We start from the raw sequence: 18,914 nt of genomic DNA, 5'->3' as shown, positions 1-18,914 counted from the left end.
TCTACAAAATTTCTATATCCAAATCCGAAAGCACTCCTCCCCAACTTAGCACTTTTCTCCTAAAAATGGGGCCTTCATCATCTCAACAAGGCTGTTCTTCTAAGCCAATGGTTCTCTACTCTTGGCTCTGGGTCAGAACCACCTGTAGAGTGCTGAAAACATAAGATACACAGAGATCCCAGTTCAGGTGCTATATCTGGGAGCCATGCTACCATGATATGTGGCCAGGTTTGAGAATTACCGTTCTAAGGAAACTCTTCTCCTGTACTACACGACTGTTTAAAGAAACTTTAGAAGAGCATATCAAATATTGACATACAGACCTTGCTACTTATCACCTTGTCACAGTAAAATTTAGGGAAAAAGTTTATCTAATTAATTAATAGAGGTACTTTAGTTCTATTTCCATGTCAAGACAACAATGAAAATATAAAACCTAGATTATAAATAATACTAATTAGTTCTACTAATAGATGGGATAAAAGAAATATATTTTAGATGATAAAATACAACTGAATTTGCTTTACAAAGAGCATAGCTATTTACTAGACCAAGGCATAGCTATTTACCACTGACATTTGCTTACAAAAGGCTAGTTCTCAAGCATTCTAGTATGTCTTCTCTGGACAGAGAAGTGCACAAGAATCTTTGGATAAGGAAAAAAGGCTCAGTCCCTGATGACAAATCCTCTGTTGGGGAAACCAAACACATACAAAACAATCAAGCAACTACAAAGTAACAGAAGACAATGAAAACTGCCTTAGGTCAGGATTCTGGCTCTAAGGCTGACCAGCTGTGTGACCTGGCTGGGCCGCACTAGCACTCTCTTCATCAGTCAACAAGGGCAGTTGAGCTGGCTAGTTGCAAAGGTCTTTTCAACTCTAAAAGGCGTAAATCTGACTCTGCACAAGGGCTAAACAATAGAGTCAAAACCTCATGTACATGTTGAGAGGCATTTAGAATAGTGGAGAAAAAAATCATAGAAAAATCTTTGTAAGGAACTGGATTTAATTCTCATAGAAAGTGATGACCATGAGTTAAACCAAGTGAAGAGTCAAAGGAAACAAATAAGGGCTCTAAACGAGCTCCACTGAATTTAAATATAATATGCCCTACTCAGAAATAACTAGCTATCTTACAGGATCACAATCGTTTACTTTTACTATTTTTCTAAAGGATATGAATGGTAAGAAATAATCTCTGTTCAATCTTGATTATTCCTGCTGACTAGAATGGGAAAGAACGGGTAACAATTTCCACTTAACTTAAAATTCTAGATTTAATATTTTACTTAGTTTGCATTCTCCAAGATAAAACTTTGAGTGTTATTTAGCCCAGACAATTGATGAATAAAATACTTGAATAGTGATTGACAAGAAAGAAAATTCTAGGAGCAATAAAAATAAAGAAATTGAAAAACTATATAAAATAACATATATGCTAGGGAGATAACCAACAAGATGGCAGCAGAGAAAGGGAGCTCCTAGAGCCAGCCCATGTAACAGGGCAGTTAGTAATCACCCAGAGTTTTATAAAACACCTGTTTGGGGGCTACAGGAGACCAGAAGAGCATCCTGCAACATCCTTGAAAGAATGGAAGGAAGAGACTGCCCATCTGCAGAGAACATTAGTACTCCACATCTTGGCCTTGGAGGCCAGTGCCCATCCTCCACTGGCTGAACAAGCCACTATTCCATGGCTGGAACTGGAAGTTCCACTTACCAAAAACAGGAGAGAAAGAGACGATTGGACACTAACTTCAGGTACTGATTAGTAAATTCTGTGGGCTAAAATATAATCCTAAGAACGGCTAAAGTTTGAACCTGTCCAGGTCAGAAAGAGTCTGGTAGCCCCCATTTTGACTCCACCCCCAGCATGAGGGGAAGTAGGGCTGACCGAAAAATCATAGTGCTGGTAGGGACCAGCTTCTTTCCATCCAAATCACACTGCAGATTTAGCCTAAGCCCTAGCCCCAACTCCAGCAGAGAGGAAGCTAGGACTTGAGCCAGCCTCCTCAGGAAAATGCAGGCCATACTACAGAGGCTGGTGATCATCCTAATCTGGAGGTCCGAGCCACCTCAGGAGCTATTCTGTGGCTGGAGTTGGAAGCTCCATTTCCCAAAAACAGGAGAGGAACAGACAGCTGGTCACCAACTTCAGTTACTGATTGGTAAATTTGGCTGGCTAAAGTATAACCCTAAGAACAGCTAAAGTTTGAACCTGTCCAAGCTGGAAAGAGCCAGGAGCTGCCATTTTGACTCTGTTCCTGGCATGAGGGGAAGTGGGACAGATTGAAAATCACAGTGATGGTAGGGAAGGCTTCTTTCCACCCAGATGGGACAGGCCTAGCCTAAGCTTCAGCCCTACCTCCGGCAAGGAAGAAGCTGGCAGGACCTACAGCACCCTCTCCAGGTAACTGCAGGCACATTCAGCTGGCACAGACTAAAAAGCCAAAAGTCAGTTGGGGCAACTGCAGTCATTTTGGACCCGCACAGCACAGACTTCTGCCCACAACTGCAGCTCCATCCCTACCCAAGGCGGGGGAGGAATGGGTATGAAGACTCATCAATCTCTCTGGGCAACTACAGTCTAGGCCTGTAAAACTTGGATTATTATACAGAGTTTGGCTCTGTCCCTATCCCTGGCAAAGGAGAAAGGTGGGAGCAGCTTTATCGGTCCCTGGGTCAATGTGGGCAGCTTCAGCCTGCATAGCTTACAGCACCAACTACATCCCTGGCTCCTACTATACAACCAGCAAGGGAGAAAGGGAAGGAGGTCCTAAACTAAAGAGAAAAACTGCACCCAGAAAAATACTTCTAGTAGCCAGATGCCAAGACCCCAATAAAAAATTATAATCCATACCAAGAAAAGGTAGATATGGCCCAGTTAAAAGAACAAGATAAGCCTTCAGATAACATAAAGGAGTTTAGACAACTAATCTTAGATATTCAAACAAATCTCTTTAATAAATTCAGTGAGATAGCTAAAGAGATTAAGGATATTAAGAAGACATTGAATGAGCACAAAGAATTTGAAAGCATACATAGAAAAATAGCAGATCTTATGGGAATGAAAGGCACAATAAATAAAAATATATTAAGGAAGTGGCAGTGGCTCAATTGACTGGGCTCCCGTCTACCATATGGGAAGCCCTGGGTTTGCATGCCAGGGCCTCCTTGTGAAGGCAAGCTGGCCTGCACCCGCAGATAGCCGGTACTGCGAGATGACACAACAAAGGGAGACAAGTAGACACAAACGAATGTGCAGTGAGTGAACAGAGAGAGCAAACAGCAAGCAAGCCACAAAGGGGGGGGGGGGGGCATAAATAAATAATTAAAAATTTTAAAAAGATAATGGAGTAAAAATATATTGGAATCATGTAATAGCAGATTTGAGGAGGCAGAAGAAAGGACTGGTGAGTTTCAAGAAATGGCCTCTGAAGCAAACACACAAAAGAACAGATGAAGAAAAGAATGGAAAAAATTGAACAAGGTCTCAGGGAACTAAATGACATCAACAGATGACCAAATATAAGTATTATGAGTGTCCCAGAAGGAGAAGAGAATAGAAAAGGGGCAGAAGGAATATTTGAGGAAATGATGGTAGAAAATGTTCCAACCCTAATGAAGAACACAGATATCCGTGTCCACAAAGTACAATGTATGCCCATCCAAACAAATCCAAATAGACCAACTTTGAGCACATACTAATCAAAATGTCACATGCCAAAGACAAAGAGAGAATTCTGAGAGAAGCAAGAGGAAAGCAATGCATAACATATAAGGACTACCCAATAAGATTAAGTACTGATTTCTCATCAGAAACCATGGAGGCAAGAAGATAGTGGTATGATATATTTAAAATACTGCAAGAGAAAAACTTCCAGCCAAGAATCTTATATCCAGCAGGGCTGTCTTGCAAAAATGAGGGTGAGTTTAGAATATTTACAGATAAACAGAAATTGAGAGAGTTTGTAACCAAGAGACTGGCTTTGCAGGAAATACTAACGGATGTGCTACAGTCTGAAAAGAAAAGACAGGAGAGAGAAGCTTGAAAGAGAGTCTACAAATGAAGATTATATCAGTAAAAGTAACTAAAAGTGTCAAAAGAGTGGTGAAAAATAAAATATGACAGATAAAACCCAGAGGCCAAAATGGTTGAAATAAGAACTGCCTTTACAGTAACAACATTGAATATTAATGGATTAAACTCCCCAAACAAAAATCAAAGACTGGCAAAAATATGAGCCACCTACATGCTATCTGTAAAAGACTCACCTTAAACGCAAGGATATCAATAGATTGAAAGTGAAAGGCTGAAAAAGATATTCCACATTCAGTAACCAAAAAAAAAAAGCCAGAGTAGTTATACTTAGATGAAAGAGACTTTAAAAGATACTAGTAATGCACAATCTGAGGAAGAAGTCAGGAAAATAATTCAATTTACAATAACAACTAAAAGAATAAAATATGTAGGAATAAACTTAACCAATGATGTAAGGCACTTGTATTCAGAAAACTATAATACACTTAAAATTTTTTTAAAGACTGAAATAATTGTAAGAACATTCCACACTCACAAATTGGAAGACTAAGTATCATTAAGATGTCAATTCCACCCAAATTGATATATAGATTCAATGCAATCCTGATAAAAACTCCACCAGCATTTTTTAAATAAATGGAAAACATGATTATCAAATTTATTTGGAAGGATAAGGGTCCCAAATAGCCAGAAATACCTTAAAAAGAAAAGTAAAGTTGGAAGACTCTCACTTCCCAACTTTAAATCATATTACATAGCTAAAGTTGTAAAAACAGCATAGTACTATCATAAAGACAGACACAAAGACCAATGGAATTGAACTGATGGTTCAGAAACAGACCCTCACATCTATGGTCAAGTGATTTTTGACAAACCCACCCAGCTCAGATGGAACAGTACATTCAACAAATGGCGCTGGGAGAACTGGATATCCATAGCCGAAAGAAAGAGAAAAGACCCCTATCTATCTCATACCTATACAAAAATTAATTCAAACTGGATTAAAAAAAAAACTATAAAAGCAAAAACCATAAAGTTGCTAAAAGCAAATGTTGGAAATCATCTTCAAAACCTGGTAGTAGATGGTGGATTCTTAAAGCAAGTAAGAGGAGGACTGAGATGGACTACATAGAAGTTTTCATTAACTTTAATGCAAAAGTGTGGAAATGTATAGAGTTGATGGTAACACATTATAGTGAGTAACTGCTGATTTATAAATGGAAATGTGGCTAGTCTAGGGATGTAAATGTCAACTGAAAGAGAGCTAGAGAATAATCTAGGGAGTGAATAATACAATAAACCTAGAGGTGTATGAGGATTGCGGTTGATGGTATAGATGCAAGAGTGAGCTAGAGCACATATACTCCACAGTAATGTGGAGAAGCATGGGAAAACTATAAACGGAGTGACCTATGGGCTGTAGTTAATAGCAATACGATAATATTCATGCATCTATGCCAAGATGTTAATGGCAGAGCACAGAAAAAGTATGCCAAATGTATGCTATGGGCCATGGTTAGTGGTAATAGCCTGATGATATTATCTCATAGTCTCTAACAAATATTCTATCACAGAGTGGTGTGCTGATAAAAGAGCTGTTGTATACGAACTCCACACGTGTGCATGACTGTTTTGTAAGTTCATGACTTCTGTAATAAAAATATATTTTTAGAAAATAATAGGGTGGGTCGTGAGAATACACCAAATGTAAGATATGGACTATAGTTAGTAGTAAGATTTTGATGATACGCTTTCATAATTTGTAATAAATGTCTCACAACAATGCAAGTTGTTGGTGGTGGGTTGATGTATGGGTCCCCTGTATGATGTTACCCATGTTTCCTTTGTAAGTTCACAACTTTTATCATACACTAATTGTTTAGGAATGTTCACGTATAAATCATAATATTAGGGTGGGTTAGGGGGGAAATACACCAAATGTAAGATATTTTTATTAGCAGTAATATTTTGAGGATGTTCTTAAATCATTAGTTAAAAATGTTTCACAGCAATGCAAGGTTTTGGTGGTAGAGTGAGGTATGATGTTAAGTATGTTTGTTTTGTAAGTTCACAACTATATACCTATTGTTTATGTATGTTTACATATGAGTAACACTTCAATAAATTACAAATGTAAATATTAGGTTCATACATATATGCTAAATAAGTACATAAGTACAGACATGAAAATATTTCCCTTTGTTGAATGAACAAATATGGATATTAGCAATTAGGGCATTAGCAATTTTCAAGGCACTTTAATATACAATATTTATTTGATCTTTGGAACTATCAATAATAAGGATGTTAGCTTAATTTCAGGAATAAGAAAACAGTCTCAGAGATATTCAGTTGGAAAGAGGATGATATAATACAGAGTTGGAAAGGATCTTGCAACTCAGCTAATTCCATATCCCACCCATTGTAGAAATTCCAACTGCAATATTCAGTCCTCCAAAATCTCAAGGAATGGTACCTCATGAGGGAACACATTCTATTCTTGGCCAGTTTAATTCATTAGTAAGTTATTCTTTATTTTTAACATAAATCTGCCATCAAATAATTTAAACAACTATGCCTAGTTCTTGCTCTTTATAGGAAGAAATAGGAAACAAACTTTTCTACAAGGTAACAGTTCAAACAATTGAAGAGGAATAACTTTTACCATCATTTTATAGTCAAGTAAATGTATATACCTCAATAGCTGAATGCTTTTAACAAATAATAGTAAGAAAGGAGCATAGAAATGTTGCTTCTGGATGAAATGAGCTTGCCAAAGTTAGTAAAGATATGGGGATGTTTGATTGAACTTTTAGACACATAAAGTTCCATTCATGCCATGGTTTTCTAAGATATAGGAACAAAACTGCCTCCTTTACCCATCTAAAAGTCCAGATAGTTGAATCCTTTCTGATGAAAAAAAGGTTTCGATAGAGTCTTCCTGAAAAAAAAAGGCTATTCTTAAATTGACTTTACACTAGAAAAGTTGTTAAGGGCGCAGGATCTGAAATCAGGGTGCTTGGGGCCACCACTTACTAACGAGGTGGATACTTGGCAAGTTAATCAATCTCTGACAGATTCTTTATCTCTAAAATGAGAATAACACCCGACCACCTACCCTCGTAAGGCTGAAATGGGAATAAATCATGTCTGGAAAGTAAGCATAGTATCTGGTCTATAATTAGGGTTAATTCACACTGGCTATCATTATTATATTAAGTGATATTACAAAAAGTGCCTTTTAAAAAACTTTTCATAGTAACATTATTGCAGGCACTGTCCATTCAGTAATGCCTATGTGAAAAACCATGCAAGAAAACTCTTTCCAGACTGAGTACAAGGAAAAGTATTGCTTCCTCTGAGAAGCTGTATGTTACATTTGTTACATTTTTCCTCATAAAGGCAATGAAAGTCATATCACAGAAAACATTTTTTTGTGTTTTTTTTGTTGTTATTGTTGTTGTGTCATCTTGCTGCATCAGCTCTCTGTGTGTGCGGTGCCACTCCTGGGCGGGCTGTGCTTTTTTCACGCGGGGCAGCTCTCCTTGTGAGGCATACTCCTTGCCCGTGGGACACCCCTACGCGGGGGACACCCCTGCGTGGCATGGCACTCCTTGAGCATGGCAGCACTGCACATGGGCCAGCTCACCACATGGGTCAGGAGGCCCTGGGTATCAAACTCTGGACCCTCCATATGGTAGCCGGACACTCTTATCAGTTGAGCCACAACCGCTTCCCAAAACATGTTCTTTTTGACTTGATTTACAGACAAAATCGAATAACTGGACTTGGCCCTACTATGTGTTGGTGTATTTTTATTTTCCCCCAGATTTGTATATCCTAGGCTACCTATATTTTCTATTATTCTGTTTTAATCTCTTTAATGTATTCTTATAAGCCACCTCAAATAATCTTTGGAACTATATAGAAATGTGTAAATGTACACACAAAAAAAATTAAATACATTTTCTAATTGTTATCCATACTTTATTTGCTTAGTTCATGGAAGGTTAATATAGATGATGGCACCTGGCAGAATCTTTATACAAATTCATAAAACTTAATCAGTATAAAATACATTTATATTCTTACAGAAAGGACTGGGTAGTTCTATCTGTGCTTATATTTTGGGACTTTTCCAAGTGTGGTTCAATATACTTCAATTCCTTATTTGATGGTAACCTATGACAGAACATTCATAATCTGCTTAATGTATATATTCTTATTGCTAAGGAATGTATGTTTATACCTCCATCATCTATAAATTAAATCATCTTACACAATTTCATTTTTACTCTCCTACTCAACCAGCAGTATTATCAATGATCATGTATATTCAGGTTTATAAACTGACAAAATCTCAAGTAATTTGAGATGAAAATCTTCATAAAAAGTAAAATAACTGGGTCTGTATTTTCCCAGAGGCTCAGAAGAATATGGACATTCTATAAATATTTCCCAAATGTAACCTTTCCAAAAACTAAGATAAGTCAGCTTTTAGGAAGACCTAAGGCTCTGGAATTTTATTTCTTCACTGATCCAAAACAAAAGAAAACAAAATGAAAAATTTAAACCCAATGACTTTTAAGGAATACTGCAAAACCTACCTGTTTGCCTGGCATTCTAAGATGGATTAAAATCTCATTGTCCAAAAAACATGTGATGATAACCCTCATTTATACATAAAGTTTCTTTTGTTGTTATTGTTGTTGTTTTTTATTAAGAACATGTTCTTGACCAAGCTCTCTGGTTAAGGGATGAATCTGTAGTGTGTTTTGCCTGTTACAAGCAATGACAGCAAATGGAAATCAAAGGAAAAGCATTTCAAAGCTTTGGTTTGAGTATGATCTTGAAGCAAATAACAGAGACATAATGGAGCAAATAAAAGAGACATATTTTAAATCAAATAATTGTGGTGCCATGAATAATACAAAGATAAGAGAATTAGAAATATTCTGAAATGAATTTCTTGGGTATCAGAATGATGGAAATGGATGGTCAGGAGGGGCATCCTCTCTGTTAATTATCCTAAAGACAAAACCTGGAACCTCTTGTAGTATACTAAGTAAACCTCTGGCCTTCTGACTCACTCCTCCTTCAGCTGTGAAATGCCTTCTTTAGTTTCTCCTTTAAGTCCCCTAACATCATCCCTCCCTTCTGGCTCCACCCTTTATGCAATATCATCAACTTTAAGTTTCAGTCACCTTCATGAGAATAACACGTAGCTCTGTTATCCTATGCCCTGATCCAAGCTCTGACTATAGATTTGAAGTTTCAACTCTATATAAATAAATATCATTAGCAACTGAAACTCAGTATTTTCCAAAATTCATCACCACTTCTCCTCTATCCTATTCTCCAACCAAGTTCAGCATCTTGGTCAGTGGCATCCACAGAATCAACTTCAACTCTTTGTTCTCTCCCTACTTCTCCTGCCCCAACTTATTTACTCAATTACCAGGTCCTACTAGTTACAACTCCCCAGTTTCTCTCAAATCTCTACTTTCTTTGCCATGCCTACTACCATGGCCTCCAATCTCTCTCCCTCCAACCACAAATATGTTCCTAGAATATGGTACCCCCATGCTCAAATAAGAACAGAATGAAATTCATTTCACATATTGATAAAAAAAAACTAATATATTTTATCATTGTACATATTTTAATGTCACAAACTCTTACATCTTCCCCATGCTTGATAATTTCCTCTCATATCCCAAGGAGAAATAAATAGCAAAACCCCTCAGAAAATCTTACTAAAGATCCTGTATGTGTCACTTAAGTAACAGGAGACAGAGACGTAAAAGCAGAATAGACCTGCATTCCTAGAGACCCATTAAGATGAGGAGCTGATTCACTGTGAAGAGGAATAGGACCATGCCTTGGAAAAAAGTAAAGAGAGGAAGTTGGTGCCTTTCGGAAGTTGGTGCCTTTGTATCCTGCTACCTTGCTTCAGAGGGCCTACCAACTGCTCAACCACAAATTGCCTTATTTTCATTGCATGGGAAAAAAAAACAAAACCTACAAACAGTATTCTTCAACTGGGGTCACTATCAGCGTAGCCCAGCCCAAGCTGACTCCCTTTTGACATCCTAAAATTCTCTTTCAATCTACTCTTACATATGCCAGGACTAACCATTTAGTTGGCAACTGGCCATACAATAATCTGCCACATGGTTTTAAAGAATTATAATTAACCTACTACATATTTATATCTCATTCTCCCTCTAGTTCAAACATTTTAAATCTTTGCAGGACTTTGTATACAGTGGGTACACAAAAATATTTATTGGCAGGGTTTTTCCACTTCAGATATTTCAATAGTATAATATATGTGCTAGTATAAAAATTAAATTGACTTTACTCCTGCAACAACTAAAAAAGCAGGCATAAAGGCACATGCATATGAATCATCTTTCTTCAGACCATGTGGGTGTGAATCTGAAAACAGAAGTGGACTGCCAGTAGAAACCACAAACAAAATTAAATTCATGTTAAAATCACTCTCTTTATAGTTCCTATTTAGTGAACTCTACGTGATTAGAGTTAGAATCTATAAAAATATAACACAATTTCTAAAACATGAGGTTAAAAACTTTTCTCCTTGAGGATACATGCTAACGTAAAAAGGAGATAGTAAAAATGTATGTAACTTCAATAAAGTGTTAGTGCCAAGAGAGGAAGAGAAATGGGGAGGGGGAGGGGAGAAATCTGAATTACTGCTGAATACATAGGACTGTTTAAGGTGACAGAGGACTATAGTATCTTTGATCTACTCCCTTGAAACAACAAAGTTAAGCTATCTAAAATCTAGAATCCAGTCAGTTCAGAAGCAGCCTTCTCTTAATAAAAACTCAAAGACTTTTAGAAATAGAAACATAGGAATCACTTAATTAATCCCATTTTATACAGTAAACTATTTTATCTCAGAAAGATAATTTGGTAGAACTTTATTCCTCTTTTGTTTGTTGTACTTGTTCCCAAAAATTTACCATTTGCACATGGCACAATTTACAAATCATGCCAATTATTTTTTCCTTATTTTCCCCAAAGTTTTATTATTATAAAAATGTAAATACACACTGTTATTAGGCCTTCTTTCCATGAAATTACTTCAACAAGATCCAGAAAATAAGGGTCAAAGAAACAGGAAAAAACTTACACACCCCAAAATTCCAAAACCTCCTCAGTAGCCCTGTAAAGGACACTCAGTTATATGTATTAAATTTCTGTACGTGAACTGACCAACGATATGGGCAAGATCCTTGCTCACCAAAAGTCTTCACCTGTCAAGTGCAGTTCTAGTTTCTGACTTCCCTACCCAGCCTGGAACCCAAACTCAGTTAATACAAACACACTTACTCACAAATGTGCCATGTATTTTTCCCTGTTCTCCCACAATCATGCCCTATCAACTGCCAACCTGACACTAATTCAGAAATCCATTCTATCTGCTTTTATTTCTAAGCCCCTACATGCTCCTTGCTGTGAGAAGCAGTCAACCATGCTTACTGGGTCCATTAAAAATGTATGCTGTCCATTCTTAGTCAAGACCGCAGTGCTACTGAGCAGAACTTTTATTTGTCCACATGGATTTGAATTCTTCATTCCTCCAAATCTTTTCCACACATCTAAAACTCCTTGACTCATCTACCCACCCACTCCCCCCCCAATCTTAACAAATGCTATCATCTATTTTAATGAGAAGCTCTAGGCTTTCAATATTCTCCTTTTCATATCAAATTTTCTCTAGATTCTCACCCATCCTTTTCTCCCACCTCATCTCAAAGGGAATCAACTTTTCCTTCTAAGATTGTTCTCTACATCCCATTCCTTCACTGAATTTTTCTTTTTCAGTTGTAAACACCAACCAATCCACCATTCCACCACATGCCTTTTCATCTTCAATCTCTCTTTATCCCTTGGCTTTCTTCCCTTTAGTACGTGTACATGTTGAAAACCCACCCAATCAAAGAAAGCCCTTCATTTACCTTGTTTCACCCTAACTCATTATGTCTCCTTTCATCTTCATTGACCACCATACATCTAATATTTCTATGACCAATGCCTACGGCCTCTTTTTCTGTCTTTTTTTTTTTCATCCTCCTCCCCTGAAGTTTAACTTTTCCCCAAAATTTGGTCCTCACTGTGCTTTTCTCCCTAAATAACTCCTCATGCCCATCCATCAGCTCACTGATGATGAATTCTTGCTTTGTGACACCGATCCTCACCAATCTCCAGGGTTACAAATTCTCTTTTCCACCTGCCTATTGGCACTTTTCCACCTGCCTATTGGCCACTTCTAGACAGAAGTTAACTAAAATCAACATGACCAAGAATGCACTCAACAGTAACTCATATGTTTCCACTCAGGCTATAAAGTAAATCTTTAATTTCTCCCTTTTCATCATCTCCCATATTAAATATTTTGCTCAACTGTGTCAAATCAAGTCAATAAAATACCTAACAGTCTGCTTGGTCTCAGAAGTTGAATTCAAAGAAAATTAAGTAAAAATCTATGCCCTCAAGTGGCTCTGGCAGCTAGGTAGAGCTCTATCCTACTACTAAGTCAGCTGTGCTACCTGCCTATCTCAACATCTTTACCCTCCTCTACCATCCTGAGCATGTCCCAGCTATCCACTCTCCCTTATAACTTTTTTTCACAATTCTCAGCTCAAGCCAGTTCATCCTCTCCAACTGCTTTCTTAAATGTATAGACATCTTTTCTTCAACCACTTTCTTTCTTCCTCCATCATTCCTTCCTCAGTTTTTTCTGTTACATCCTTCTCTTACTCATTTGGTTATTTCTCTTAGTAAAGGGAAAATGAATATAACCAGTGAGGAGAATCAGGTCTAAGGTGCTTGAAAATGCCCCCAAATCTTCTTTCAAATCTGGGCAAGTTTACCTACTTGTTCATAATATATTTGTATTGTATAAATAAATAATTCTAAAGGAAATAAACTATTTTGGGAATAAACTTTATCCCTCTTATTAAATAGAGTATGAGACAAAAATTTGGTTAGCACAAGTGGAGAGGACACACAGAGTGATATGGTTTGAAATACTAAAAAGTGATATTTTAAAAGCATTTTCCCTTCATTCAAGATTGCATTTTAAAAATCTAGCAATATAACATGTCTTTCTACAGATTAAATGTCTCTAAAATATGATTCACCACTAGAGTTAAGGAGAACCTGGGTATCGTTTAAAATGTAGAATTGCAGGGCTTATAGCCAGAATTCTGATTCCAGAGGTCTAGGGTGGAACAAAAAATATCAGTCACTTCAAAAGATTAGGCTAGGTGGGTTCCTCAGTCTCAACACTACTGATATTTTGGACCAGATAATTCTTTGTTGCAATGGGCTGTCCTGTCCTGTCTTGTGCATTCCAGGAGGTTTACAGCTTTCCTGGCCTCTACCGACGAGATGCCAGGGGCACCACCCCACCTCCAGGGATGACCACCAAACATGTCTCCAGACATTACCAAGTGTCTTCTGAAGGGCAACATCATACCCCCTACCCCCACTGAGAAACAGGGAGAGGGGCTACCCAAGGAAAACACACTTTGAGAAACACTATCTATAATCAAAAGGAGAAAACAATATGATAAAAGTACAAGAATAGAGATATGAGCAAACATGTGTTATAAAATTAAATAAACAGGCTTCCCCAAAAGGAAATGTGATTAGCCACTAAAAACTCCTGACAACTTAGCTAAGCTTTTAAGTCAAAGCTCTTCTTAGGTAATTTCAACTTAAAGATTCTCTCCCCAGCTTCTATTTTAGATTATTTTTAATTAACTTCACTGGCATTTTGCATCCTGCTATGAGAAGTCTGCCTAATAATCTCACAGGACTCTCTCATGAGAAACGACTGCATTAAATCTCACATTGTCACATTAAAGTATATTCCAGCACTCAGAGTCGAATAGTCTAGGTCTTGCCAAATACAATGGGGTTTGGAGTAGTAGAGGGACAGGATTAGGTTCAAGTGATTCATATCCAAAGCCTTTTATCTTCGATGTATTCACCCACACAAAAAGTTGTATTGATTCTCTACATCAACTACATTCATCACAATAACATATGATATCTTTTACAATTTGTATTTCCACCTTTATTTCTTGCCACTGACTATATGTGATAATACAGTGGGCAAGTCACTTAAATTTTTGGAACTTTTTTCCCTCATCTAAAAAAGTGAGCCATTGCACTAACTTATTTCTAAAGATCCCTCCAGTTGCAAGTCACAAAGTTATGAATGAAGAACTTACATAGAAGTACATTTTTAGTATATGGATTCTAGTAACTGATGTACCGAAAAAGCAAATCCCTAAATTTTCGATGTTGCTTGATAACGAAATAGATTTTAAGATACTTAATCCAATAGAGAAAAGATGACAATAAGAGGAATCACATATACAAGATCTATTTTCTCCATAAAACAAAAATAAGTTTGGCTCAAATTGTCCTTTATGTATCAAGATGCTTATACCCATTTTCTTTTTATGTTCTATTACAGAGATCACAAATCAGCTACTCAGAAACCACATCTGGCCTGTAGGGGTGGTTGTTATGTTTGGCCTGGATGATCACTGTATTTAATTACTGACCAACCTTTCAAAATGAGAAGTTTTCTAATTTCTCTTGAAATACTGCACGATATTAGCCCACATGGCAATAATTACCTGAAGCTGAGGAGCAATGCCTATGGACCCATCAGTTCTCCAGTTTCCTGTAGTCTCTGCTGCTCCCTAGTAAGATACCCATCCCAGCTTCCTCTAACAACCTAGCCCTCTGTAGCCTGTGAGCTTGTGGCCCCATTTTATAACAATTTTTGAAATACATAAACTGAATTTTAATGCTTTCAAAGCAATAACAAAGATTGCAGAATCATGGCAAATGAGTAGAAATTTTAAATGCTGGTAAGTAAAATAAGCTACACTGCTGGTTTCTTATCTACCACCTGAAAGGATATTGAAAGAATTCTAGATTTGATGGGGAGTGTGAACTAGAGAATCCTTAAAATTACTTCCAACTTTAATGTTCTATGCCTTTGTAGTTAATGCATGGATAACTCATCACAACAAAGTAATGGATGAATAGGTCATACAATAGATCTTTATGTAAATGCATATACAGGTCTATGTTTCTTTGCAGGAGAAGACTTGACCTTATCCTTCCTCTTCATAAACAGATATTTTCTATTAACTTTTATAAAATACTCAGTTTTTTTTCTTACTGATCTGAATATACAAAATTATAAAATTAAGTTTCAATTAACTAAGGAGCACACCATAATGGATGTCAGAGAATAAAGGACAGAAGGAAAATAATAAAAGAAATTCGGGAAAAGCTAAAGAGTAGAGTGGCCTGCAAGCAAGGCTTCTTTACCAATGTCATTTTTTCCCCTACTGCTGAATAAAACAAATCTAACCATGGGTAGCTGCACCCTGAAGCTTTGTCCTTACCCATCCACTCCATTTTCTTTCCTTTACATATACTTTATGAAATATGTTGTTAGAGATAAAATATTTTAGCAAGATTCTAAGGATTTTCTATTTTAAAAAATCAGCTCTATATTACACTTGCAATTAAACAGACACTATTTAAGGAATGTTTTGAGTCAAAGTTAAACTAATAAAATGAGGTAGCTGAAGCTAAGCCAATTTTCTGGTAAAATGTAAGCCCAGAGTTTCCACACTGATAATGCCCTGTTTCCTACTGCAAACACTACTTGAGGCCATTCTTGATGCCTTTCTTCTTAAGGTCAGCCCATGTGACACCATACAGTATTGCAATACACAGGTGCATTAAGTGCCACTACAATTTCTTCCTGCTAATAAAAAAAAGAGATACTATTAAAATAAAGATGGACATTGCAGGCATTAATTATTTCCAAATCAAATCATTTTTCTAGAGTTTGAGGCTGATTTTTGACATAAGGATTGTTTAACAATGGTGATTAACTGCTCAAGTGTGAACATAAACAGCACATCAACAAGTCGATATGACTACTGAGGGGATGCCTAACGACAGGAAAATGATTGTGTTGACAATACAATGTGGAGAACATGGGCTGCTTCTGGGAAAACATATGTTTATCATTCTAGTTCTCTGATTTTCTGTAGCTAATCGTTTTTATTTTCTGTTTAGAAAGCATGAGTCACTCTTTAGAAGGAAAAAAAACCCAATGATAAACATAATTAAATTTAACACTCCTGAATGCCAGAACATTTTAGTTTAACCATGGATATTTTCTGCTGTTATCTAATGTAAGTTCAACATTAAGTTCATTTCTTCCCTACCACTTTTTTTCTGCCTAAAGAAATAATCTCAAGAAGCTCATTATTAGTAAAGAAAAAAAAAGCTATCAGACATGTTTAAAATCAAGAGTATAAAGTAGATTTTTGAGCCCTGGAAAATCATTTATTTTATATCAATGTCAAGACTCTTTAAATCAGAACTGTCAGCGGAAAATGCATCAGAAAAATAAGGCCCTTGCTCTCTGTCACTAATGAAAACCTAAAGTAGGTTGTTACCTTCAACAGAAAAAGAAGGATATTGTCTAACTTGTTTATAAACTTGCTACAGAAGATTTTCAGTAATAAAGGTGTTTTTTTTTCCTTCTATAGGCTGGGTGTTTGCACTTCTAGAACACAAACTAATTCATTCTTGGAACGTTTCTTCTAAAACCTGTTTATTTCAAAGCAAAAGAGTTATCGAAAACGTATGCATAAACCTTTCCAAAGAAATTGGTCACAGAAGCCTGGATTATCAACCGATTTACTGAGTAGCCCACAAGAAACAGAGAGGTGAAAGGGAGATGGAGAGCTTGCTCAGTGAGCAGCTGCAATTCTGGATCTGCTCGGGCCCCTAGAACTGAAAAGACCTAAGGGAGACGTGCTACAGAGTCCACACACTGTGAGCCTTAGGCCCAGAAATGCATATGCTTAAGAAAGAAGCAATTCTGTCATCCAGTTTCGGGACAGCCGAAAAGGGGGAGTGAAGGCACCAGCGGTCCCGCCCTCTTATCCGGTTGTTGATCGAGGCAGGAATCTAGACAACTTGGCTTGAATAACGCCAACTATGCAAAAGTTCAGAACTATCTTATACGATTTTGTCCTCACCACCTGCCCTTATCAGTAAAAGTGTGGACACATTTAAAACGCAACAATGACAAAGAAGCTTGCAGGAAGCAAGCGCGCACTCACCCTGGGCCGGGGAGCCCAGCCCGCCGCCCGCCTCGGCCGCGCGCGGCGGCCCCGCAGGCCCGGGAACGAGGGGTTCGCCCGCGTCGGACATGGGCCGCCCGCCGAGCCCGCCGGCCGCCGCCGCCTCGCAGAGCCCCCGGGCGGGCGGAGCACGCGCTGTTAGGTGTTGGGTGCAGGGAACGAACTGCTTCTGGCGGAAAAAAAAAAATGTTTTTAGAGAGGAGCACACCACCCATGCGGGATATTCCCTCCCCCTCGCTTCCCTCCCCAAACCCCACCCCGGGGAAGTTTTGATTTGAAACCAGGGAGGAAAACTGTTACACAGCAAGTTGACAGTGGAGGAGTTCGGGGGACGGCAAGGGCGGGGTGGGGGGAGGAAGAGAGATCGGAGTTAGGAGAAGCGCGGGGAGGGGGCCCCAACCCCTCCCCCTCCAGGCCCAGGGCACCACCACCTACCTCGGTGTGCCCCCCACCGCCAGCTCACTCAAAGCCCCTTCCTCATCGTCCTCTTCCGCCCCGAAAGTTCGCGAGGCTCCCCGAGCGGCCAGGCGCGGCCGGGCCTGACGGCGCGGCGGCCCTGCGCGCTCACTGCCCGCCTCCCTCGGCTCGGCCCCGACGCCGCAGAGGCGGCAACTCCCGCGGCTCCTCCGACTCCGCGCACCCCGCCCCCTCTTTCCAGCCAGCTCACTCCGGCCCGTTCCCCTCCAAGGAGAACTTTTTTCCCTTCTGCCTCTAGTTACCCCGTCCACCACTCCCACACTCCCGAGACGCTTTTCTCTCGGTGGCTACTTCACCTCAAATCGGATCCAAGAGCCTGGACCTCGGCGGCGGCGGCTGAGGCGAGGGGCGGCGCGCAGGCTCTTCCGCGCCCTCCCCGGCTCCCGGCGCTTTCTGGGTCAGGAGGCCAGAGCCCGAGAGCGCTGGCGCCGACTCCCCGCCCAGGCGCTGAGCTCCGGGGCCGGGAGAGCCCTCTCGGGGCCGGCGAAACGGAGGGAGGTGGCTGGTCTCCTGTCCTGAGAGCCAACCCATCCCCTCTCTTCCTGGTCAGAGCTCTGTCCCCCCGCCGGCTAAAACTCTGGAAACCTTTGAGGTAGAATAACGCAAAACTAAAAACGACTAAATTCTCAAACTTTCCATGGGACAGAGAAAGTGCATTTGAAACCTTGACCGCCAGCCAGGCATCTAACCTCTAAACTCTGGTTCGGAACCTAACTTGTATTCCATTTTTTAGTATTCCATTTTTTAGTTATTTGTTTTTCGTTTTGGTCAAACAAGATCCCTGATCAGGTAAAACCAGTTGCCTAAACCCACTCGTGGCACGCCAGGAGGGAAGGTGGATCCCTTGAGGATGCCCTGGCCCAGCTCCAGAGCCTGGCCTGTTGCAGGCTGCCTGACTGGCCCAACGGCTTCTGCCAGGAGATAAACTTGTGGTCGGAAGCAAAGAAGTGATCAACTCTCTGTGAATGAGACGTACTGATTGTAGTTTAATCTGATGAATGAAAAATAGCATACAAAGTAACTTGCATTATATTTTAATATATCCAATAACTTGTTCCTTATTTCCTTGAGTAATGCAGGACTCATTTGTAGCAAGCTAGAATGAATTTATTTTTAAGTCTCTAGGACGAGAGAACAATCATAAAAATGTTATCAAAA

General features: G+C 39.0%; 1 protein-coding gene across 5 annotated transcripts in view; it reads right to left on the bottom strand.

Annotated features, from left to right (window-relative positions):
- The window catches only part of MDFIC (MyoD family inhibitor domain containing), a 98,945-nt gene extending 80,788 nt beyond the window's left edge, over positions 1–18,157 (bottom strand). For 2 of the 5 annotated variants that reach the window (XM_058297243.2, XM_023583907.2), the window contains exons 1-2: positions 17,715–17,873; positions 17,259–17,448 (exon numbers count right to left, since the gene is read on the bottom strand). In XM_058297243.2, the coding sequence (XP_058153226.1) occupies positions 17,259–17,349 (91 nt within the window). In that variant the 5' untranslated portion in view covers positions 17,350–17,448; positions 17,715–17,873. Of the gene's footprint in view, positions 1–17,258; positions 17,449–17,714; positions 17,874–18,052 lie in introns of those variants that run through there. The other 3 variants (XM_058297244.2, XM_058297246.2, XM_058297245.2) reach the window with 3 other exon arrangements.
- Between the last annotated feature and the right edge of the window lie 757 nt (positions 18,158–18,914).

The sequence above is a fragment of the Dasypus novemcinctus genome, chromosome 5, assembly GCF_030445035.2.
Source record: "Dasypus novemcinctus isolate mDasNov1 chromosome 5, mDasNov1.1.hap2, whole genome shotgun sequence".
Lineage (NCBI taxonomy): Eukaryota > Metazoa > Chordata > Mammalia > Cingulata > Dasypodidae > Dasypus > Dasypus novemcinctus.
This window is presented reverse-complemented; position numbering and strand designations above follow the sequence as displayed.